At 39.2% G+C, this 26261-nt stretch overlaps 1 protein-coding gene across 7 annotated transcripts in view; it reads left to right on the top strand.

Annotated features, from left to right (window-relative positions):
* Window positions 1-26261, top strand: part of FCHSD2 (FCH and double SH3 domains 2) — a 330965-nt gene that overhangs the window by 128204 nt on the left and 176500 nt on the right. For all 7 annotated transcript variants that reach the window (XM_074014646.1, XM_074014645.1, XM_065529595.2 and 4 more), the window contains exon 4: window positions 16615-16691. Coding sequence is in view for 5 of the 7 variants with exons in the window: in XM_065529595.2 (XP_065385667.1) it covers window positions 16615-16691 (77 nt within the window). In the remaining 2 variants the exon portion in view is untranslated. The remainder of the gene's footprint in view (window positions 1-16614; window positions 16692-26261) is intronic.

Genomic DNA, 26261 nt, shown 5'->3' with positions numbered 1-26261 from the left:
TATTCCCCCAGCATCTAATACAGTGCTTTCCCTATAGAAAGCACTTAATAAAACTTGCTAAGCAATGCATGTGCCTTTTCCAGGCGAAAAGTCTGCTGTGCCAGCTCTTACCCGATTTGTGTTGGTTACCTGTAATATATCAGTTCATATCAATGGTGAGAAATAGAATAACGGGAGTGTGGACTGGCCTTGGAGTCAGAAGGGTTGGGTTGGATTCCTGGGGATAAGCAGTGTTAGTTAGTATGGTCCTTTGTTGGTTAGATTCTAATAGGATACTTACTACATTCAGTTTAAGTGAAGATCAAACAACATAATGCATATACAAATACTTTGTAAGTGTAACACCCAGTACAAATGTTGGCATTACTGTCCCCCTCCCCATTCCTGGTAACCACTGCTTTATTTTCTCTCTCTCCCTCTTTCTCTCTCTTTTTTTTTTTGGAGACAGGGTCTTGTTCTGTCACCCAGGCTGGAGTGCAGTAGTCACAGCTCAGTGCAGCCTCCGCCTCCCTCCCTCAAGTGATCTTCCCACCTCAGCCTTCCGAGTACCTGGGACTACAGGCACACACCACCACACCTGGCTAATTTTTATAATTTTTGGTAGACACAGAGTTTTGTCATGTTGCCCAGGCTGGTCTCAAACTTGGCTCTAGCAATCCACCCGCCTCAGCCTCCTAAAGTGCTGGAATTACAGATGTGAGCCACCGTGCCCGGCCTTTATTCTCTGTCTCTATGTATTCAACTTTTTTTGTTTTTTTAAATTCCATATATAACAGATCAAATAGTAGTAGTCTTCTTTCTATCTGGCTTATTTCACTTAACATAATCTGGATGAACCCATCCAGATTCATCCATGTTGTGACAAATAGCAGGATCTCCTTTTTTTTAAGGCTGAATGATATTTCTGGAGGTGTGCGTGAATGTGTGTGTGTATGTGTAAACTACAGTTTCTTTGGTCAAATAATAAAAAATAGCAGAAATTCAGGATGCACAAGTATGGAGATCTAATGTATACCGTGAGGACCTTAGTTAATAATATTGTATTCAGGATTTTTTGCTGAAAGAGTAGGCTTTACGTGCTCTAGGCACACATACACAAAAAGGGATAACAATGTGAAATGTTGGATATGTTAAATTTGCTTGACTGAGGTAACCATTTCACTATCAAATGTATAGCAAAATTTCATGTTGTACATGTTAAATATATACAGTATTTTTAAAAATGTCAGTACTATTAATATATTTTTCTTTGTCGGTTTTGTGGATTGATTTGTAACTCCAACGAGGTTTTTACATAGTTTAAAGTCTTGACCACCACCATCTTTACAAAGTTAAGGTCATCGGGTAAGAGACCTTATAGAATGCCCGGGAAGCCGTAACAGTATTCTTGAATGTTACTCTGTGTTTAGGGCTCTGGAGACATATACAATCCATCCCTATTGCTTTTCCTGGTTGATGTAAAAACCGTATACTCACTTGGGTACATTTATGTATGGTAAATTAAGTTTTGTATATTTAGTTGTGAAAATTTCAAGTCCTACTTTTTTTTTTTTTTAATTTAACGTAATCTCTCTATTGCATCAGCTCTTGAAGAACAAGACAGGAACTCTTATACATACTTCTAGAATCTGTGCTAGTACCTAGCAGAAGTGCACGTCTTCCAACAAGTATCTTGACTTTTGGACAAGATATTGTGATTACCCACACACACATACATATATTGAGGAACTAAGCAATCAGTTATGAGGTTATGGGTTGTGTGGGGTTGTGGGGGTACTGCTATCATGTAGCAGTTTTATAACTGTAGGCAAAAATATTTTCAAACTAGTGGCATTCCCTTGGATATTTCTAACTATTTCTTTGTATGCGTTGTGATTTTTATTGTTGTTGTTGTTAAAAACTGGCCATTTGAATCTAATAATTTGCATCTAATAATGTGGTGACTCTGGACATCAGATTCTCCTTGTTTCTGAGGTTTTACTAATTTGTTTTTGTTTTGTTTTTGATTATCATAAGTAGTCTCCATGCTGAGGATCAACCTGAGATGTAAACTTAAGGTCTTCTCAGGAATTTTCTGAGCCTGTGCCTTTCTCTGTATATTGTGATGACTTACTAATTTCTCTCAAATATGCAGTTGCCCTTCAATGTCCTAATTTTCAATGTTTGGTTCTCAAATGGTGGGAAAATGAAGACAGGAAAAAATGATGCTGTCCCTTTAAGTTCCCTGGAAGTCACTTCAGCCTGAGGGGGAGGGGCTTGTAGCAACAGGGAAAGGGTGCTGCAATGGCTTCCTACCTCTGTGTCTGCACCTCCACAATCATAAGCAGGAGTCAGTGATCATAGCACAGGATAGGGTCCCATTTGCCCATCCTGGCTCCCGTAAGGAGCATAGGAGTTGTTCCAGGAACATATGCATGGCTGCCTGCCAATGGGCCTGGGATAAAGATGGGTAGCCACAGCTGAGGTAAGAGCTGAAATTGACCAAAATTAACTGTAATTTACTCTCCAAATCTTCCTCTGGGAGTTGCAAGTCCTCAATGGCTTCTAGAATTCTAAAGTAATTGCATCAAACAGATCTTGCCACAGTATGATTGTTGTCTAGGTTGGGAGACAAGATTCCTGGTCCTTTCTGCTCTGCTTTCTTCTCAGAATTTGCTCCTATAATAGTCTTATAAGTGGTTTCCGTATCTTTTGTTTTCCCCCAAAGTTGTTTCCTACATAGCTGTGAAAATGATCTTTTAAAAATGCAAGTTGATTTTTATCTCCTTATTTAAAAGTTTTCAATGGCATTTTATCATTTTTAGTGTACACCGTTATATTTATGGTGCCCTTTCTGGTCTTCATAGTTTGTCTCTTGACTACTCTCATTACTGTATGTCATGCTTCCTATGTTGGTACGTATTCACACTGCTATGAAGAACTACCTGAAACTGGGTAATTTATAAAGAAAAGAGGTTTCATGGGCTCACAGTTTCACGTGGCTTGGGAGACCTCAGGAAACTTATAATCATGGCAGAAGGCAAAGGGGAAGCAAGGCATCTCTTACATGGTGGCAGGAGAGACAGAACAAAAGAGGAAGCGCTAAACTTTTAAACCATCAAATCTTATGCGAACTCACTCACTATCATGAGAACAGCATGAGAAAAATCTGCCCTCATGATCCAATCTCCTCCCACAAGGTTTCTCCCCTGACACATGGGGATTACAATTCTGGTTGAGAATTGGGTGGGGACACAGAGCCAAACCATATCATTCCACCCCTGGCCCTCCCAAATCTCATGTCCTCACATTTCAAAACACAATCATGCCTTCTTTTGTTTGTTTGTTTGTTTGTTTGTTTGTTTTTGTTTTATTTGAGACGGAGTCTCGCTCTGTCGCCCAGGCTGGAGTGCAGTGGCCAGATCTCAGCTCCCTGCAAGCTCCACCTCCCAGGTTTACACCATTCTCCTGCCTCAGCCTCCCGAGTAGCTGGGACTACAGGCGCCCGCCACTTCGCCCGGCTAGTTTTTTGTACATTTTAGGTGAGACGGGGTTTCACCGTGTTAGCCAGGATGGTCTCAATCTCCTGACTTCGTGATCCACCCGTCTCGGCCTCCGAAAGTGCTGGGATTACAGGCGTGAGCCACTGCGCCCAGCATACAATCATGCCTTCTTAACAGTCCCCCAAAGTCTTATGCCAACATTAACCTGGAAGTCCAAGTCCAAAGTCTCATCTGAGACAAGGAAGTCCCTTCTGCCTATGAGCTTGTAAAATCAAAAGCAAGTTAGTTACTTACAATATACAATGGGGGTACAGGCATTTGGTAAATGCTGCCATTCAAAATGGGGGAAATTGGCCAAAACAATGGGACTACAGGCCCCATGCAAGTCTGAAATGTAACAGGACAGTCATTAAATAGTAAGAGCTCCAAAATAATCTCCTTTGACTCCATGTCTCACATCCAGGGCATGCTGATGTAAGATGTGGGCTCCCAAGGCCTTGAACAGCTCTGTCCTTGTGGCTGTGCAGGGTACACCTGCTGCAGCTACTTTCACAGGCTGCCATTGAGTGCCTGTGGCTTTGCCAGGTACACAGTATGAGGTTTTCTGGGATCTAGAGGATGGTGCCTCTCTTCTCACACCTCCAGTAGGCAGTGCCCCAGTGAGCATTCCGTGTGGGGGCTCCAACCCCACATTTCCCCTCTGTAGTGCCCTAGAAGAGGTTCTCCATGAGGGCTCTGCCCCAGCAGCAGACTTCTGCCTGGACATCCAGGTGTTTCCATACATTCTCTGAAATCTAGGCAGAGGTTTCCAAACCTCAGTTCTTATTTTCTGCACAACTACAGGCACAATACCATGTGGAAGCCACCAAGGTTCGGAGCTTGCACCCTGTGAAGCAACAGCTCAAGCTGTACCTTCACCCCTTTTAGCCACGGCTGGAGCTGCAGCAGCTGGGGTGCAGGGCTTCATGTCCCAAGGTTGCACAGAGCAGCAGGGCCCTGGTCCTGGGCTACGAAACCATTTTTCCTTCCTAGGCCTCCCGGGCCTGTAATGGCAGGGAGTGTGGTGAACATCTCTGAAATGCCCTGGAGACATAACATTTGGCTTCTTTTTACTCATGCAGATTTCTGCAGCCCACTTGAATTTCTTTTCAGAAAATTGGTTTTTCTTTTCTACCTCATGGTCAGGCTGCAAATTTCAAACTTTTACACTCTACTTCCTTTTTAAACATAAGTTCCAATTTTAGACCGTGTCTTTATGACTGGATATGACTGTACACTTTCAGAAAAAGCCAGGTTACATTTTGAATGCTTTGCTGCTTAGAAATTTCTTCTGCCAGATACCCTAAATCATCTCTCTCAAGTTCAAAATTCCACAGATCTCTAGGGCAGGGGCAACATGCTGCCAGTCTCTCTGTTAAAGCGTAGCAAGAGTGACCTTTGCTCTAGTTCTCAGTAAGTTCCTCTTCTCCCTCTGAGACATCCTCAGCCTGGATTTCATTGTCCATATCACTATCAGTGATCAATGGTTTTGGTCAGAACCATTCAACAGGTCTCCAGGAAGTTCCAAACTTTCCGACATCCCCCGTCTTCTTCTGAGCCCTCCAAACTGTCCTCTGCCTGCTACCCGGTTCCAAGTTCGCTTCCACATTTTCAGGTATCTTTATAGAAATACACCATGTCTCTCGGTACCAATTTTCTGTATTAGTCCATTTTCACACTGCTGTAAAGAACTAGCTGAGACTGGGTAATTTATAAAGGAAGAGGTTTAATTGATTTACAGGTTTGCATGGTTGGGGAGCCTTCAGGTAACTTAAAATCATGGTAGAAGGCAGAGGGAAAGCAAGGCATGTCTTATATGGTGGCAGGAGAGAGAGCAAGAGAGAGAGGCAAAGGAGGAAGTGCCAAACTTTTAAACCATTAGATCTTGTGAGAACTCACTTGCTATCATGAGAACAGCATGGGGAAAATCTGCCCCTATGATCCAATCACCTCCTAGCAGGTCCCTCCCCTGACACATGGGGATTACAATTCAAGATGAGATTTGGCCGGGGACACAGAGCCAAACCATATCACTTCCCTCAGACAGTTAACTCTCATTTGTCCTTCTGATCTTTAATCATATGTAGTTCTCAATTAAGTCTATTTGGATATACAAACCACCTCCCCCTATCTTTATACTTTCTTAGAGCACTGTATATCTGTTTTATATATTCTACATTATTTTTATACTCAGTTTCTTTTATTTTAAAATAAATTTTGTTGCATATATTTAAGGTATATGATATGATGTTATAAGCTATGGTGTAAAATGGTCACTGTAGTGGAACAAATTAGCATCCGTCGTCTCACAGTCAGTCATTTTGCCCCCAGTGGCAAGAGCACCTGTAATTATGCATTTAGCAAAATCCTGAATACAGTACACTATTAACTATAGTCCTCATGCTCAATATTTCATTTATTTGTGTAGGCTGGGTGCAGTGGCTTATGCCTGTAACCCCAGCACTTGGGAGCCCAAGGCAGGTGGACTGCTTGAGCCCAGGAATTTGAAACCATCCTGGGCAACATGGTAAAACCTCATCTCTATCAAAAACAAAATAAAAAAATGAGCTGGGTGCGGTGGCACATACCTGTAGTCCCAACTGCTCTAGAGTCTGAAATGGGAGGATCCATTGAGCCTGGGAACAGAGTGAGACTCTATGTCAAAATACGTACACACATACATACATACATAAAATAAATCTCTATAATTCTTTCGTCAAAACATGGATCATCTGTGTTTTTTAGTCGAAACATGGAGCATATCAGTAGGTATATATACCACACATACCTACTGGTATATGTGGATGGTTACGGGATAGCAGAAGGATGTTACTCAGTTGGTACATCATTTAGCATAACACATTAAGATTTGGTTTTTGTGTGAAATAATATGTAGCTTTAAAAAATTCTTAGTCATAGGATATACCAATTTAGAGATATAGCTTTGTCACAAGTATACAGATTATAATTCTACAAACTAATTCCAAGGAGATTTAAAAAATTTTTTTAATTCTATTTATTTTATTTTTAAGCTTTTATTTTAAGTTCAGGGGTACAAGTGCAGGTTTGTTACATAGGTAAACTTGTGTCATGGGGGGTTGTGGTACAGATTGTTTTATCACCAAGGTATTAAGCCTAGTACCCATTAGTTATTTTTTCTGATTCTCTTCCTCCTGCCACCCTCCACCCTCCAAAAGGCCTCAGTGCCTGTTGTTCCCCTCTATGTGTCCATGTGGTCTCATCATTTAGCTTTCACTTATAAGTGAGAATATGTGGTATTTGGTTTTCTTTTCCTGCATTAGTTTACGAAGGATAATGGCCTCCAGCTTCATCCATATTCCTGCAGAAGACATTACCTCATTCTTTTTTTTGTAGCTGCATAGTATTCCATGGTATATATGTGCCACATTTTCTTTATCCAGTCCATCACTGATGGGCAGTTAGGTTGATTCTGTGTCTTTTCTACTGTGAATAGTGCTGCAATGAACATATGTGTGCATGTATCTTTATAATAGAATGATTTATATTCCTCTGGGTATGTACCCAGTAATGGAATTGATGGGTTGAATGCTATTTCTGTCTTTAGTTCTTTGAGGAATCGTGACAGTCTTCCACAATGGCTGAGCTAATTTACACTTCCAGAAACAGTGTATAAGCGTTTTTTCTCCACAACCTTGCCAACTTCTGTTATTTTTTGACTTTTTAATAATAACCATTTGGACTGGTATTTGATGGTATCTCATTGTGATTTTGATTTGCATTTTTCTAATGATCAGTGATGTTGAGCTTTCTTTCATTTGATTGTTGGCTGCACGTATGTCTGTTTTGAAAAGATGTCTGTTCATGTCCTTTGCTCGTTTCTTAATGGGGTTGTTGTTTTTTTCCCTGTAAACTCGTTTAATTTCCTTATAGATGCTGGATATTAGACCTTTGTGGGATGCATAATTTGCAGTATTTTCTCCCATTCTGTAGGGTGTCTGTTTACTCTGTTGATAGTTTCTTTTGATGTGCAGAAGCTCTTAAGTGTAATTAGATCCCATTTGTCAATGTTTGATTTTGTTGCAGTTGCAACAAAATATATGTTGAGCTAGATGTCTCTGACTCTAATTCACCCTCATGTAATTCATTCTCATTTCCCTTTCTGATTTCTAAGTCCCACTCCAACATTGAGCAATTTGGCTTCTACCTTCTATCATCTGTTTACGTATTTGTTTAATCCTAGTAATATTTACCACTTTTCAGAATATTTTACCTGTGCCCGGTGAGAAACAACTTTATCAACTAGTGTACAATGTTTATATACAGGTTTTTTTTTTTTTTTTTTTTTTGTCTTTAGTCGTACAGTTTTTAGCTAAAATACTTTATACAAAGTTTCTTGGACCCATTTATAAACCCACTATTTTGCAGAATTATAAAATTTGCCCCTTCATTCCCCATACCCATTTATGAGGTTATGTCTTACATTTTGTAATACAATTGGATTTGTTTGTCACAGTCTGCATTCTATCCTGGGTTCCCCCAAACCACTGGTAGATTTTTTTAAATTTACATATATTGAGCGTCATTCTTTGTCTCTTGTCAAAGGTCTGTGAGTATTGTCAAAGTTCTGTGGGTTTTGACAAATATATAGTGTTGCAGATCCACTACTACAGTGCTATGTATATTAGTTCACCACCCTTAAAATTCTTCCACTAGCAAACACTTCCTTCTCCCCAAACCCCTCAAAATCACTGATCTGTTTTCTCTATCAGTTGGTCTTTCCCAGAATGTCATATGAATGGAATAATACAGTGTGTAACCTTTTTAATTTGGCTTCTTTGACTTAACAAAATGCATTTTAAGATTCATTCAAGTTATGTGAATTAATAGTTTGTTTCTTTTGATTACTAAATATTATTCCTTTATAATTATGTACCACAGTTTGTTTATCCATTCACCTACTGAAGGACATCTTTGTTGCCAATTTATCAATAAAGCTGCTAGAAGCATTTGTGCTCAGGGTTTTGTGTGAACCTGAGTTTTCAAATCAGTTGGCCCAATACCTAGAACATGGTTGTGGAAGTCTCTGTTCGTAGGAAATTTCAAAACTGTCTTTCAAAGTGGCCGTACTATTTTGCATTCCCACCAATGTTGAAGGAGTACTCTGTAACTCTGCCGCCTCATTAGCGTTTCTTGCTGTTAATTTTTTGGATTTAGCTTTCTAATAGGTGTATAGTGGTACCACATTATTTTTAGTTTGCATTTCCATAATGACAAGTAGATGCTGAACTTCTTTTCATATGCTTGTTTGCTATTCTTATATCTTCTTTGATGAAGTATCTTTTCAGATCCTTTGCCCATTTTAAAAATGTGTTGATTTTTTTCTTACTGTTGAATTTTAGGAATTCTTTATGTATTTGGACTTCCTTTATCAGATATATGATTTGCAAATATTTTTTCCTAGTCTGCAGCTTGTCTTTTTATTCTCTTTGTAGTATCTTTCCCAGAAGAAAGAGTTTAATTCTGATAAGGTCCATTTTATCATTTTTCTTTCATGTGTCTTGGTTCTGGTGTTTTATGTTAAAACTTTTTACCAAAGGTCAAGGAGATTTTCTTCGCTGTTCTTCTAAATGTTTCATAGTTGTATGCTTTATATTGAGGTCTGTGAATCATTTGAGTTAATTTTTGTGTAACTTGTGAGGTGTGTGTCAAGGGTTTTTGTTGTTGTTGTTGTTTATGGTCATTCAATTGTTCTAGCATCACTTGTTGATTGAGACTATCGTGTCTCCATTGAACTGTGATTGCCCCTTTGTGAAAAATCAGTTTACTATATTTGTATGGTTCTATTTCTGGGATCTGTCTTTTGTTCCACTGATCTATCTGTCCATTCTTTTGCCAACATCATGCTATCTTGATTCCTGCAAACTTCAAGGTATACCTTGAAGTCAGGTAATGAGAGTGTTCTGATTTTTTCCTTATTTTTCTGAATTTTGGCTATTCTAGTACCTTTAGCTTTCTGGACTATTGATTGAGATTGCCTTGAATGTATAGATCATATTGGGAACAAATGAGATCTTAACAATATGCAATCCCAAGTCATTAACATGGAATCTCTCTCCATCCATTTAGATTCTTTTATTCTTTTCTTTCTTTCATTAGTATTACGGACTTTTCCACATACAGATCCTGCAAATATTTTGTTGGATTTATACCTAAGTGTACTTCATTTAAAAAAAATTTCAAATTCCAGTTGTCCATTGCATGTATGTAGGAGAGCAGTTAACTTTGGAATGTTGACGTTGTATCGTGCAACTTTGCTAAACTCAGTTATTAGTTTCATGAGGTTTTTTGTAGATTCTTCAGGTTTCTTACATAGACAATCATGTCATCTGTGAATAAAGATAGCTTTATTTCTTCCTTTCCCATCTGTATGCCTTTTATTTCTTTTTCTTGCCTTATTGTACTAGGTAGGGCTTCCAGTACAATGTTGAAAAGAACTGTAATAGAGAACATCTTTGCCTTATCTCTGTCTTAAGGGAAAAGCATTTGCTTGCCATTAAAAGTATGTTGTTAACTTTAGTTTTTTGTGTGTTGTTTAGTTTTGGTTTTTATTTTTTGCTTTTTTTCTTTGTTAAGACACAGTCTCACTCTGTTGCCCAGACTGGAGTGCAGTGGTGCAATCATGGCTCACTGCAGCCTTAACATCCTGGGCTCAAGTGATCCTCCCATCTCATCCTCCTCTCCCTCTCCCGCCGTATACAAAAGTAGCTAGGACCACAGGTATGCACCACCAGGCCTGGGAAATTTTTTTTATTATTTACAGAGACAGGGGTTCTCCTTGTGCTGCCTGGACTCAAGTGGTCCTCATGACTCCACCTCCCAAAGTGTTGGGATTACAGGTGTGAGCCACTGCGCCCAGCCAGTTTTTTGTATATATCTGTTACTAGGTTAAGGAAGTTTTCTTCTGCATCTCGGTTTTTTATAATTCTGTGATGAATGAGCATTTTTTTTAAGTTTTATTTTAAGTTCAGGGGTACCATGTGCAGATTTGTTACATAGGTAAACTCATGTCACGGGGGTTTGTTGTACAGAATATTTTGTCACCCAGGTATTAAGCCTAGTACCCATTAATTGTTTTTCCTGACCCTCTCCTTCCTTCTAGCCTCCATCCTCCAAAAGGCTCCAGTGTCTGTTGTTCTCCTCTGTGTGTTCATGTGTTCTCATCATTTAGCTCCCATTTATAAGTGAGAACATACATTATTTAGTTTTCTGTTCCTGCATTAGTTTGCCAAGGTTAATAGCCTCTAGCTCCATCCATGCCCTCATAAAGGATGTGATCTCATTCTTTTTTATGGCTGCATAGTATTTCATGGTGTATATGTACCATATTTTCTTTATCCACTTTACCATTGATGGCCATTTAGGTTGATTCCATGTCTTTGCTATTGCTCATGGTGCTGCAGTGAACATACGTGTGTCTGTTTGTTTGTTTTTTTTATTCTGTGTTTGGTCTTTAAATCAAATAGGATAGGTCATTTGTAATGTCAGTAGATAGGCCAGACATGGTGGCCTACACCTTTAATCCCAGCACTTCGGGAGGCAAAGGTGGGAGCATTACTTGAGGCCAGGAGTTCAGACCAACCTGGGCAACACAGTGAGATCCCATCTCTAGAAAAAATTTTTAAACTTAGCTGGGCACAGTGGCATGAACCTGCAGTCCCAGCTACTCTGGAGGCTGAGAGGCAGGAGGATCACTTGAGCCCAGGAGTTCAAGACTTCAGTGAGCTATGATGATGCCGCTGCCTTCCAGCCTGGGTGGCAGAGCAAGGCCCTGTCTCAATGTAAATAAAATGTCAATAGATCTTATTTCTTATATATACTTAATTTAAATAAAATTAATCTTTATTTTTATAAATGGGAAAAGGCTAAAAGATACCTTTAGTGTTTAATATGTATAAGGTATTATTATATGAGATTAGTATTTCATCATGAAATTAATGGAAAAGTAAATAAAGACAATTTATGTAATTTAAAATAATATCCTGTTTTTTAAAATCTTACGTAATCATATACCACACAGAACAATGAAGAATATTTTAAAACTTTCCTTTAGGATGGGAGTGAAGTTCTGTATTACTTTTAAAGTGATTTGAGAATATAGTAAAGGTAATAATTGCATGATTTGCATTAGTTTAAGAAATATCCAACTTATGCAGTGAACTTGTTCATTGTTAGAAGATCATTTGCATAATGCCGGGAATTTCATGACAAAGTGGTATAGTATATAAAGAATATGGCTTCCAAAATTTTTAAAGAGCCATCTAATGGCAAACCCTTAGTAAAATTTAAATGTTAGTTTCTCTATATGCTGAGGGATGAAATGAATACAGAATTACCTGTGCCAGAGCCATAGAGCACCCTTCTACTCAGCTTGCTGTGATAAATTGGCCAAAGGTTAAGCCATCAGTTCATTTCCTAATGTCTACTCAACAGTGGCTCTCTTTGTGTTTCTTCACTTGTTAAAGCAATACAGCAAGTGTTATTGAGAGGTAAAACAAAGCAAGCCTAACATCAGACACTGATGGCTTTTTAAAAAGTTGGAATCGGATGTTATTGCATGTTTCAAAGAGCATATTGATAGTACATCTTTATGGAAGCCACTGCTCTAGAGTGAACTGAATTGCAAATCAACTCAGCATTATGCATCAGTGATGCTCAGGTAAATATAAATAAATATTATGTTTAGTGGGCCAATTTTAGATAGTAGTGCTGTGGGCTTGGGAAATGATTTGAAAAAAATTTTTTAAAAACCCTTTAAAAAATTGCAAGACATAAGTTTATTTTCCTTAGCAAATTATTTAGAGTGGATTTTGTTTTCTATGTAAGTAAACCTTTTATTCATCAAATGTAGCTTTAAATATAATGTATAGAGGAAACCAGTTAATTTAAACATATAATGCTTTCAGAAACATGCAATATTATTTAGGACCTTTACTATAATAGTGCCAGAGTATGTCTGAGCATCCATGCAGATTAGATCTTGAACAGCTGCATGGAGTACACAGAAGTCATGATTCCTGCCTCTGCGAACTAACTTGAATAAAGTCTTTCATCTAGAGATCTCACTGTCTATTTCATGAATCCCTCATCTCATCTCTGAAGGGCTCATTCAGTTTAATACAGTTCAGTTTTGTGGTTTAGAGCTCTAGAAATCGCTATTGTAATTTATAAATCACAAAGTTAACGAATTAATTTAAAAAAATAGATAAAGTCCACTCTAAAATGATTTCTTTTACAAAGACGTAGTAACTTTGGATTCTAGCTCACATTTAACTAGTTGTGAACTGTATGATTTGAAGTATTTATGCTTTTAATGTCCAATTTCTCTGTGGTGATAACAAAGCCTAACATAGAATTAAGAGAAATAAACGTGTGAAAGTGCTTAAGTTCATTTGTTCCTGCGTAAATTTAGAGTGCTGTCATTCTGCCTTCTGTCTTAATCCTGCTCATGAACTGAGGCTCATGTCATATTCTATGTTCTGTGTGATGTGTTCTGTAAACACTTTAACAATGATTAAACTGAAAAAGTCACTCTCATGTCATTTAGATGTGATTTGAGAAAATACCAGATGATCTTTTCCTCATTTGGGTACTTATATCACATTTTGCCACTTGTTTGGCAGTAACCCATGCATGTGTTGCCTGGCATATTATGTTCTATACTTGTTATTCTTCTCTACAGATAATGAGTCATTTGAATTCTGAGATCTTGACTTAATTGAACCCTCATAAAAATTAATGTGTAGTGCTTTCTAGGTATGGAATAAACTTCTATTATTTTTAAAAACTGCTTTGGAATACCCACACACATTTCTCTTAAAATAGTGAAGATGGTCAAATTTGACTGTAATTTTACCAAGGAATTTATTATATTAAAGCCACCTGGTCATAATCTCAGGAATCTGATAAACAGTGTTTTAAAAATTTGAGTACATGAACATTAGGAACCAGAGAAGTTTTTATTCAAACACTTCTAACACAGAGTGGCAAAAACATAAATGGAGATGGGCACTATGCATTAGAAACTGAAGGTGGCATTTATCCATGCAATCAGTGGATCTTATTGGTATCAACTAAATTCTAGGTGATCTGCTATAGTCTGGGGATATAATGATTTAAAAAAAAAGACAAGATCTGTACCTGATGGAGTTTATAGTGAGTAAACAGACAAATATTTAAACCAGACAGTAACAATGTATAAGGATTATGCATAAATATAGTTATGTGAGAGGGCCAGAGGCGAAGATATTTTGCATACAGTGATTAGAAAAGGTCTTTCAGAGAAAGATGCAAATAGTAAGACCCAAAGAATGAGAACTTGCCTAGATTGTGGTCTCTGGTTTCTTTCTGAAAGCAATCAGAATTCCTTGGAGAACTAGCTTATTGCAAGTCTGGGCCAGGAACTGTAAAACAACAATAACAGCAACAACAACAACAGAGAAGCATTCAAAGTCTATTTGGGTTCGTGATATGGGAGCCAACTTGGAGGGGCTCTGACAGACCACAGATGTGACAATTTGAGCATCAGAAGAAAGCAACTGTAATTAATTGGAATGCCTCTATTATTTAAAATACATGAGTTTATAATGTTACTTTAAAAACTTGTTGTGCATCTTTGGACCCAAATATTGGACAATCAAATATTTATCCTGTCTTTCCTCCAAGAACTTTATCTCAGTATAACCAAATAGTTCATGAGGGATAATTCCTTATAGAATTATAGCTAATAAATGTAGAAAGAATAAGCTATTATACTTTAATGAAATGAAAATAAGTACTTAGGCAATGACACTTTTCACATTTTCCTATATATACTTGTGATTGTTTATGTTAGGAAATTTAAGTATCAAATTCAAAGGGAGGGGTAAGAATTTAGCAAGTAGGAATAGGAGTGGTTAGAAGATATTTTCATGCAATGGGAGCAGTATGAACAAGGTGCAGAGGTGAAAAACTACCATACATATTCAGGGAAGACATAGTATTTGGAGTTCCCAAAGTACAAGATATGTTAAGTGGAACTATTACGGATATGTAGTTGTATACAAGTTCTCAGAATACACAATATTTAGAAATAGTGAAACCAAATTGTTGCCAAGTTCAGGAGGAACTTGAGATTCAAGCTAATTTGACAACAGACCTTAATGGAAAGGTACCATGTAGAGTGTAGTGTTGATTTTACTTGAGTAATTTTTGCCTAGAGCAGGCAGTTGATTAATAAATGTGATTGTTCTTCATTTCAGCATTGTGTTCTTTTTAGTTATGTGTATAGAAATAAGTATCTCAATGTTAATGATTTCTATAACCATTACATTAGGCCCTGTTACAGTGTTAGGGGACCACATATATTCCTATCCAAAAGTAATGCATTGGCCAGGTTTGGTGACTCACACTTGTAATCCCAGCACTTTGGGAGGACAAGGCAGGTGGCTTGCTTGAGTCCAGGAGTTGAGCCATGGGCAACATGGCAAAACACTGTCTCTACTACAAATACAAAAAATTAGCCGGGCTCAGTGGCACATGCCTCTAGTCCCAGCTACTTGGGAGGCTGAGGTGGAAGGATTGTTTGAGCCCAGGAAGTTGAGGCTGCATTGAGCCATGATCGCACCACTGCACTCTAGCCTGGGCATTGGAATGAGGCCTGGCTCAAACAAACAAAAACAAACAAGCAAAAAACCAAACATAATACATTGTATAATTGGAATGAGCAGTTTAAAATCAGTTCTTTTTTTTTTTTTTTTTTTTTGAGACGGAGTCTCACGCTGTTGCCCAGGCTGGAGTGCAGTGGCGCGATCTCGGCTCACTGCAAGCTCCGCCTCCTGGGTTCACGCCATTCTCCTGCCTCAGCCTCCTGAGTAGCTGGGACTACAGGCGCCCGCCACCGCGCCCGGCTAATTTTTTGTATTTTTAGTAGAGACGGGGTTTCACTGTGGTCTCGATCTCCTGACCTTGTGATCCGCCCGCCTCGGCCTCCCAAAGTGCTGGGATTACAGGCTTGAGCCACCGCGCCCGGCCTAAAATCAGTTCTTAACAAAATGGTCTTCTCATTTCAAATCCCTGTACCTCTCCCTGACACCTATTATAGATAAACATTCTGTTTTATCCAGATTTGTGTTGTGTAGATAATAATAAGTGGGCAAATTTCTTTGTAAAACAGTTTTTTTTTTTGTTGTTTGAAGTGACTTGTGTCATGGTATCGTTTAAAAAGAAAAGACCCTTAAAATCTGTCTTGAGAATCAATAGTATGGAACAGCACCAAAATTTGTTTATTAATTTTACATACCAGTATATATCTGTCTACTTCAAATGGAATTTGTTTTTCTCTTTCCTGGTATATGAGAGTTTGGCTGCTGAGATTTAGAAAGCTATGTGATCAGAGTTCTGTGGAGATGGACAGCTGTGTTCCCTGTGACATGCCAGAGGTGGTTTGTTTTTATGGCTAGTCAGATAGTTAAAAGTGAAAGGCATATCAATGAAGTTTCAACTTTCTCATCCTTATACTCACCCTTTTCCTAAAAGTGGAGACAAGAGAGGACTGGACAATAATGAAAGAAGGTTGTAGTGTTCTACCATTTATCATTGGTTTTTTTGTTTGTTTGTTTGGTTGGTTGGTTGGTTTGTTAATTGGGTTTTCTTTTTGGAGACAGAGCCTCACTCTATCACCCAGGCTGGAGTGCTGCGGCCCATTCTTGGCTCACTGCAGCCTCCGCCCCTGGATTCAAGTGTTTCTCCTGCCTCAGCCCCCCAAGTAGCTGGGACTACAGGCGCATGCTACCACACCCAGCTAATTTTTGTATTTTTGTTAGAGATAGATATTCACCATGTTGGCCAAGCTGGTCTCAAACTCCTGACCTCAAGTAATCTGTCTGCCTTGGCCTCCCAAAGTGCTGGAATTATAGGCATGAGCCACCACATGCAGCCTGTCATTGTTTTTTTTTCACTCCTGAATTAAATTTACATTTGGAAAAATGAGATTTTCTAAGTCATGTATTTTAAGGAAAAGAGCTTCCTTTACGGCATAATACTTATTTTAGAAAAAATATGTATTTTTTAACAGGGTATCCAGAAGTTGGCTAGTCAATACCTGAAGAGAGATTGGCCTGGAGTAAAAGCTGATGATCGGAATGATTACAGGTAACTTAGTAGTTTTTGCCTATTTTCTTTAGAAATGGTTTTACTTAAAGCTGTGTCACATATAGATAATGTAACACTTTAGTTTTTAAAAGAATCACTTCTTTCCTCTGCTGTGTTTTTGGGTATAATTTCAAAATTATCAAAATTTTAATGTTTTATAACATTAAACAATCTATATGAAATAGATTGTAATCTATATAAAATAGATCATTTTCATGTCTTTATATATAAGCCAAGATTATATTTTATATAATTATACCCCCAATTGAAACTTAAAGAAGGCAGGTGACAATGGAACACAAATTGCTGAGTGACCTATGATGGAACACATTATTGTGATGGTGATGAAACAAGATTGTGTATGTTCTGCCATCTTCATTGATACTTCTGAAATAAATTCTAAATACGGAAAGATGGGGTTTTTGTGAGACTAGGGGGAAACTTTCTAAGTAATGTAAGGAAAAGAGCTTCTTTTTAGCACAATACTTAATTTAGAAATATATATGTGTGTTTGTATATTTGAATATAAACAAAAGATTTAGATGTGGTCAGTTAATATACCACATACGAATACGAAGTGTAATGAAGGTGGATGAGAATGGAATACAGATTGTGTCCTTAGTGACCTACCGATATCTTAAAAGTATAAGTTTGTTTAGAATTTGGTTTCTTTTGGCCAGGCGCAGTGGCTCACGCCTGTAATCCCAGCACTTTGGGAGGCCAAGGCAGGCGGATCACCTGAGATCAGGAGTTTGAGACCTGCCTGGCCATCATGGAGAAACCCTGTCTTGACTAAAAGTAGAAAAATTAGCCAGGTGTGGTGGCGAGCGCCTGTAATCCCAGCTACTCGGGAGACTGAGGCAGAATGATTGCTTAAACCCAGGAGGCAGAGGTTGCAGTGAGCCGAGATTGCGCCACTGCACTCCAGCCTGGGCAACAGAGTGAGACTCTGGCTCAAAAAAAAAAAAAAAAAAAAAAAAAAAAGAATTTGATTTCTTTTTTGAGGTCAGTTTGGAAGTATTTACTGTCTTTTATGCTCAGGAGTTGTCCTTTGTGTTGAAGGACCCAGAAGTCAGTGACCTCAGAGCTTGCAGTCTGGTTATGATTATGATCAAATACCGTTGAAACAATAGCAGAGAATCCAGGGTAGTTAAGAACTTAGTATTGAAGTGTATGATTTAGAGTCTGAATACGAAATTGAGCTGTTGAATTGTCAGTGATGATTGACATCAGATAATTTCTTAAGAATGTGGCAATGGAGCTAGAAAACTGAAGGATATGGAGCTAGAAAACTGAAGGATATATGATAAGAAACCCTAATAGTTCTTCACAGTGGCCTACCAATAATCATGGAAGGTGCTGTGAGGGCTATAAATAATAGAACAGTATGATTGCAATATTAAAGCAAAACAGGAAATAAAAATATTAATAGATTTTCTTCATGCCTGTAATCCTAGCACTTTGGGAGGCCGAAGTGGAAGAATCACTTGAGGCTAGTAATTCAAGACTAGCCTGTGCAGTATGATGAGACTCCATCTCTACAAAAAAAATACAAACATTAGCTGGGTGTGGTGGTATGTGCCTGTAGTCCCAGCTACTCAGGAGGCTAAGGCAGGAGGATTGCTTGAGCCCAGGAGTTCAAGGCTATAGTGAGCTATGAATGCACTACTCCCCTCCAGCCTGGGTGACAGAGTGAGACTCTGTCTCTCAAAAAAAAACCAAAACAAACAAACAAACAAACAAAAAACAAACACAAATTTTCTTAAGGATTTTCTGTATCTGCAAAATTCAGCTAAGGAGGAAGAGAGGAGAGATGAAATTCTAGGCAAGAGAGACAAGTAGAACAAAACCTTGGGGTGACAGTGAGCATGGGCTGTTCAGTGTTGCTGGTATAAGGAAATTAGCCTAAGAAGAAGATTGCTTGCAGTAAAGAAGGATCCAACTTATAGATAGCTAGGCTGGGCATGGTGGCTCATGCCTGCAATCCCAGTGCTTTGGGAGGCTGAAATGGGAGGATTGCTTGAGGCCAGGAGTTATATTCCAAGTTCGTTTAAAATTCAGAATTCAGGTTACCAAAGAAATAAGGATTAAAAAGCTATGCTCCTAGGCTAGCTTATAAACTCTAATTTAAAGAAGTATTGCAAGCCAACATATACCAAATATTTACTATGTGACAGGCACTGTGCTAAGAACTCATCTCCTATGATTATCAGAACAGCTCTGTGAGGTAGATATAATTATATAATTATTCTCATTTTATACACTAGGAAACCAGGTCTCAGGTTATATTTCTTACTCAAGGTCAGATAGCCATTTAAAGACACATTCATTCTTTCTTTCATATTCATAGGCTACATATGAAATACCTACTACATGTCAGCAGTTAAAGTAGACCTTAGGATTAGAGAGACTAGAAGATATGCTGTCTATCCTTCGTAAGCATACAGGAGATAGCCACTATAAACAGTTGCAGAATTGGGTAATAGGAGAGGGACATTGGAGCCATAGAAGAAAACCTAGGCTTGTAGAGCCAGGTCTTAAAGAATGTGCAGGAGTTTTCCAGGCAGAAGGTTTGGTAAAAGGAATTCTAAGTGAAAATAAACCCTTCAAGGCATGGAGCATGAGAAAATGTGACTGTTAGGTAACAGTTCAGTAGGGTTGCTGTGAAGTATGTGCGTTAGAGGTTAACTGGAGTGGTGGAGATGAAGGATACATCATAGGTAGGCATCATAAAAGGACTTTACATATCACAGTATAGAGTTGGCTTTTTTATTCAGAACGTAATGGAGGTGTTGAAGTGTTTCCATGAGAGGAATTACATTATCATCTTTACTTTAGTGATAGTATAAAGGTGGATCAGAGGGTTGTGAGGAAGAATTCAGAAAGGATAGAATGGCAGGAATTTAATTCCTCATCGTCTCATATTTGAACCAAGGAAATTGTAGCAGAAATCAAGTTGTAGGGAAGATTTCAGAGGTGTTTAGAAGACTGAAGCCAGAGGACTTGCAAGTGATTTGGCAGTTTTGTTTTTTGTGTTTGTCAAGTTTGTTCTGAGACAATCTACATATATAAACAGTTTTCTTCATATTTAAAATAGCTCTTGCAACATAGAAGGCACTTGATAAATATTTACTGACTAAATGAATGAAGCAGGAGGAGAGAGATGAAGAATTATACAATGACTCCCAGGTGTTTTCATTTAGGCAACTGAGAGAATGGTGGTGCTATTGTGGAAGAAGACAATAGAAAGATCAGGATTGAGGCTGAGAACTACAATTGCCAATGTTTTTGTTTATTTGGAGCTTATTTTAGTTTTAGTCATTTAAAATTTTCCATTTAACTTTTTTGTATTTATATTTGCATTGGTAGTTTTAAAATTCTTTTCCAAGTAATACATGTTTTTTTATCAAGTAGATAAACAGTACAAAAGTATAAAGAATATCATTTCCCAAGCACCTTCCATTCACATTTCTACTCCCCTAGGATAATTGCTATTACAAGTGTGTGGTCTTTTCTTTTACATTTTTTTCTGTGTGATTCACACATGGACTTACATAGTTTTGTTATTTCTAACAGAACTGCAATTATTATATGCATGCACTGTGTAACACCCCTGCTCCCCCCACACACACTAAGGAGTCTATTTTAGAAATCCCTTCATGTCAGTATGTTCTGGTCCCTCATTCTTTTTAATGCCTGCTTTAGTGCCATAGTATTGATGAACTATACTTCTGTTATCCACGTCCCTATTTGTAGTTATTTAGTTTATTAGTATTTCAAATAATGCTGAAGTGAGTAAGTTCTGTATGAACATAAGTATATTTTTGTACACTGAAAGTTTATCTGTAGGGTAAATTCTTAGAGGGGGTAATGCTGGAACAAAGGGTTTATACATTTAAAATGTTGATATTGGAGGGAGGGGCTTCAAGGTAGCTGACAATTCTGCCAATGGCCTAGGGATCAGCCTGCCCCTGCCTACCATGGCTGGCACCTGCACACACTGTTAAGAGCCTGAGGACAAGCCAGCCCAGCCTGGCTTCATATCCCTACTCCATGCCAGAGCACATAGACTAGGGTCCAGGAGATTGCCTAGCACATTCTACCACCATTGGCACCTGAATACTCCAGGGGGCCTGAGGTTGGTTCTACCCACCCCTGCCACTGCAATCACAGCTGACACCTACTTGCACATACCACCTGCAGGCTTGGAGACTGAGCCGCCCACTCCATCACAGCCACCACCAACACCAGCATACACTGCTCAAGACCCAGAAGGTGATCCCACCACTGCCACTGCCCGTTTTATGCCAGCTGCCCAGAGGCCCAAGAATCCGCCTTCCCACCCAGCTCACTGCTGCAACTACCAGCATCTGAGTAAGCCACCTGGAGGCCAATTGGCCCACCTGGACTATTGGTGCCAACTCACCACTGTCTACTGGGGCTCAAAGACTGGCCTACCTGGTGTCCCAACCCTCAGCAAAACTTTACCACAGGCCTCACTAATAACTGCACCTGAAACCACCGAAGAAATTACAAACACCACTGACACTATTTATAGCCAAAGAAATCATACAGATACTGTACCACTGTAAGCACCCAGAATCAAGGCCAAAGGGCCCTATCCAAGCAACACCATAGATCTATCTTCAGGAAAACTTTCCCTACATAAGCAAATTTAAAAAATTGGAAGAAGTGACTATTACATCAGATGTGCAGTTATCAATGTAGGAAACATGAAAAAGCAAGGAAATATAACTCTAAAGGAATGAAATAATTCTCTAGTAACAGATCCCAATCAAAAACAAATTTACAAAATCCTGGAAAAAGAATTCAAAATTTTGATATTAAAGAAACTCAATGAGATATAAGAAAATTCTGAAAAACAGTACAGAGAAATCAGAAAAACAATTCAGGATATGAATGAGAAATTTACCAAAGAGATGGATATAAAAAAGAACCAAACAGAAATTCTATAGTGGAAGAATTCATTGAATGAAATACAAAATACATTTGAAAGCTTCAGCAGTAGACTAGATCAAGCAAAAGAGAGGATCTCAAAACTTGAAGACAGGTCCTATGAAATAACTCAAGCAGACAAAAAGAAGAAAAATAAGAAAGAATTAACAAAGGGGGCGGAGCAAGATGGCCGAATAGGAACAGCTCCAGTCTCCAACTCCCAGTGCGAGCGACACAGAAGACTGGTGATTTCTGCATTGTCAACTGAGGTACTGGGTTCATCTCACTGGGGAGTGCCGGACAATCGGTGCTGGTCAGCTGCTGCAGCCCGACCAGCGAGAGCTGAAACAGGGCGAGGCATTGCCTCACCTGGGAAGCCCAAGGGGGAAGGGAATCCCTTTTCCTAGCCAGGGGAACTGAGACACACAACACCTGGAAAATCGGGTAACTCCCACCCCAATACTGCGCTTTAAGCAAACAGGCACACCAGGAGATCATATCCCACACCTGGCCGGGAGGGCCCCACACCCACGGAGCCTCCCTCATTGCTAGCACAGCAGTCTGTGATCTACCGGCAAGGCAGCAGCCAGGCTGGGGGAGGGGCGCCCGCCATTGCTGAGGCTTAAGTAGGTAAACAAAGCTGCTGGGAAGCTCGAACTGGGTGGAGCTCACAGCAGCTCAAGGAAACCTGCCTGTCTCTGTAGACTCCACCTCTGGGGACAGGGCACAGTAAAAATAACAAAAACAGCAGAAACCTCTGCAGACGCAAACGACTCTGTCTGACAGCTTTGAAGAGAGCAGTGGATCTCCCAACACGGAGGTTGAGATCTGAGAAGGGACAGACTCCCTGCTCAAGTGGGTCCCTGACCCCTGAGTAGCCTAACTGGGAGACATCCCCCACTAGGGACAGTCTGACACCCCACACCTCACAGGGTGGAGTACACCCCTGAGAGGAAGCTTCCAAAGCAAGAATCAGACAAGTACACTCGCTGTTCAGAAATATTCTATCTTCTGCAGCCTCTGCTGCTGATACCCAGGCAAACAGGGTCTGGAGTGGACCTCAAGCAATCTCCAACAGACCTACAGCTGAGGGTCCTGACTGTTAGAAGGAAAACTATCAAACAGGAAGGACACCTACACCAAAACCCCATCAGTACATCACCATCATCAAGACCAGAGGCAGATAAAACCACAAAGATGGGGAAAAAGCAGGGCAGAAAAGCTGGAAATACAAAAAATAAGAGCGCATCTCCCCCTGCAAAGGAGCGCAGCTCATCGCCAGCAACGGATCAAAGCTTGACGGAGAATGACTTTAACGAGATGAGAGAAGAAGGCTTCAGTCCATCAAATTTCTCAGAGCTAAAGGAGGAATTACGTACCCAGCGCAAAGAAACTAAAAATCTTGAAAAAAAAGTGGAAGAATTGATGGCTAGAGTAATTAATGCAGAGAAGGTCATAAACGAAATGAAAGAGATGAAAACCATGACATGAGAAATACGTGACAAATGCACAAGCTTCAGTAACCGACTCGATCAACTGGAAGAAAGAGTATCTGCGATTGAGGATCAAATGAATGAAATGAAGCGAGAAGAGAAACCAAAAGAAAAAAGAAGAAAAAGAAATGAACAAAGCCTGCAAGAAGTATGGGATTATGTAAAAAGACCAAATCTACGTCTGATTGGGGTGCCTGAAAGTGAGGGGGAATATGGAACCAAGTTGGAAAACACTCTTCAGGATATCATCCAGGAGAACTTCCCCAACCTAGTAGGGCAGGCCAACATTCAAATCCAGGAAATACAGAGAACGCCACAAAGATACTCCTTGAGAAGAGCAACTCCAAGACACATAATTGCCAGATTCACCAAAGTTGAAATGAAGGAAAAAATCTTAAGGGCAGCCAGAGAGAAAGGTCGGGTTACCCACAAAGGGAAGCCCATGAGACTAACAGCAGATCTCTCGGCAGAAACTCTACAAGCCAGAAGAGAGTGGGGGCCAATATTCAACATTCTTAAAGAAAAGAATTTTCAACCCAGAATTTCATATCCAGCCAAACTAAGTTTCATAAGTGAAGGAGAAATAAAATCCTTTACAGATAAGCAAATGCTTACAGATTTTGTCACCACTAGGCCTGCCTTACAAGAGACCCTGAAGGAAGCACTAAACATGGAAAGGAACAACTGGTACCAGCCATTGCAAAAACATGCCAAAATGTAAAGACCATCGAGGCTAGGAAGAAACTGCATCAACTAACGAGCAAAATAACCAGTTAATATCATAATGGCAGGATCAAGTTCACACATAACAACATTAACCTTAAATGTAAATGGACTAAATGCTCCAATTAAAAGACACAGACTGGCAAACTGGATAAAGAGTCAAGACCCATCAGTCTGCTGTATTCAGGAGACCCATCTCACACGCAGAGACACACATAGGCTCAAAATAAAGGGATGGAGGAAGATTTACCAAGCAAATGGAGAACAAGAAAAAGCGGGGGTTGCAATACTAGTCTCTGATAAAACAGACTTTAAACCATCAAAGATCAAAAGAGACAAAGAAGGCCATTACATAATGGTAAAGGGATCAATTCAACAGGAAGAGCTAACTATCCTAAATATATATGCACCCAATACAGGAGCACCCAGATTCATAAAGCAAGTCCTTAGAGACTTACAAAGAGACTTAGACTCCCATACAATAATAATGGGAGACTTCAACACTCCACTGTCAACATTAGACAGATCAACGAGGCAGAAAGTTAACAAGGATATCCAGGAATTGAACTCATCTCTGCAGCAAGCAGACCTAATAGACATCTATAGAACTCTCCACCCCAAATCAACAGAATATACATTCTTCTCAGCACCACATCGTACTTACTCCAAAATCGACCACGTAATTGGAAGTAAAGCACTCCTCAGCAAATGTACAAGAACAGAAATTATAACAAACTGTCTCTCAGACCACAGTGCAATCAAACTAGAACTCAGGACTAAGAAACTCAATCAAAACCGCTCAACTACATGGAAACTGAACAACCTGCTCCTGAATGACTACTGGGTACATAACAAAATGAAGGCAGAAATAAAGATGTTCTTTGAAACCAATGAGAACAAAGATACAACATACCAGAATCTCTGGGACACATTTAAAGCAGTGTGTAGAGGGAAATTTATAGCACTAAATGCCCACAAGAGAAAGCAGGAAAGATCTAAAATTGACACTCTAACATCACAATTAAAAGAACTAGAGAAGCAAGAGCAAACACATTTGAAAGCTAGCAGAAGGCAAGAAATAACTAAGATCAGAGCAGAACTGAAGGAGATAGAGACACAAAAAACCCTCCAAAAAATCAATGAATCCAGGAGTTGGTTTTTTGAAAAGATCAACAAAATTGACAGACCACTAGCAAGACTAATAAAGAAGAAAAGAGAGAAGAATCAAATCGACGCAATTAAAAATGATAAAGGGGATATCACCACCGACCCCACAGAAATACAAACTACCATCAGAGAATACTATAAACACCTTTACGCAAATAAACTGGAAAATCTAGAAGAAATGGATAATTTCCTGGACACTTACACTCTTCCAAGACTAAACCAGGAAGAAGTTGAATCCCTGAATAGACCAATAGTAGGCTCTGAAATTGAGGCAATAATTAATAGCCTACCAACCAAAAAAAGTCCAGGACCAGATGGATTCACAGCTGAATTCTACCAGAGGTACAAGGAGGAGTTGGTACCATTCCTTCTGAAACTATTCCAATCAATAGAAAAAGAGGGAATCCTCCCTAACTCATTTTATGAGGCCAACATCATCCTGATACCAAAGCCTGGCAGAGACACAACAAAAAAAGAGAATTTTAGACCAATATCCCTGATGAACATCGATGCAAAAATCCTCAGTAAAATACTGGCAAACCGGATTCAGCAACACATCAAAAAGCTTATCCACCATGATCAAGTGGGCTTCATCCCTGGGATGCAAGGCTGGTTCAACATTTGCAAATCAATAAACATAATCCAGCATATAAACAGAACCAAAGACAAGAACCACATGATTATCTCAATAGATGCAGAAAAGGCTTTTGAGAAAATTCAACAGCCCTTCATGCTAAAAACACTCAATAAATTCGGTATTGATGGAACGTACCTCAATAAGAGCTATTTATGACAAACTCACAGCCAATATCATACTGAATGGGCAAAAACTGGAAAAATTCCCTTTGAAAACTGGCACAAGACAGGGATGCCCTCTCTCACCACTCCTATTCAACATAGTGCTGGAAGTTCTGGCTAGGGCAATTAGGCAAGAGAAAGAAATCAAGGGTATTCAGTTAGGAAAAGAAGAAGTCAAACTGTCCCTGTTTGCAGATGACATGATTGTATATTTAGAAAACCCCATTGTCTCAGCCCAGAATCTCCTTAAGCTGATAAGCAACTTCAGCAAAGTCTCAGGATACAAAATTAATGTGCAAAAATCACAAGCATTCTTATACACCAGTAACAGACAAACAGAGAGCCAAATCAGGAATGAACTTCCATTCACAATTGCTTCAAAGAGAATAAAATACCTAGGAATCCAACTTACAAGGGATGTAAAGGACCTCTT

Source organism: Macaca fascicularis, chromosome 14 (assembly GCF_037993035.2).
Source record: "Macaca fascicularis isolate 582-1 chromosome 14, T2T-MFA8v1.1".
NCBI lineage: Eukaryota > Metazoa > Chordata > Mammalia > Primates > Cercopithecidae > Macaca > Macaca fascicularis.
The sequence above is the reverse complement of the archived record's forward strand: the minus strand, read 5'-3'. Positions and strand labels throughout refer to the sequence as shown.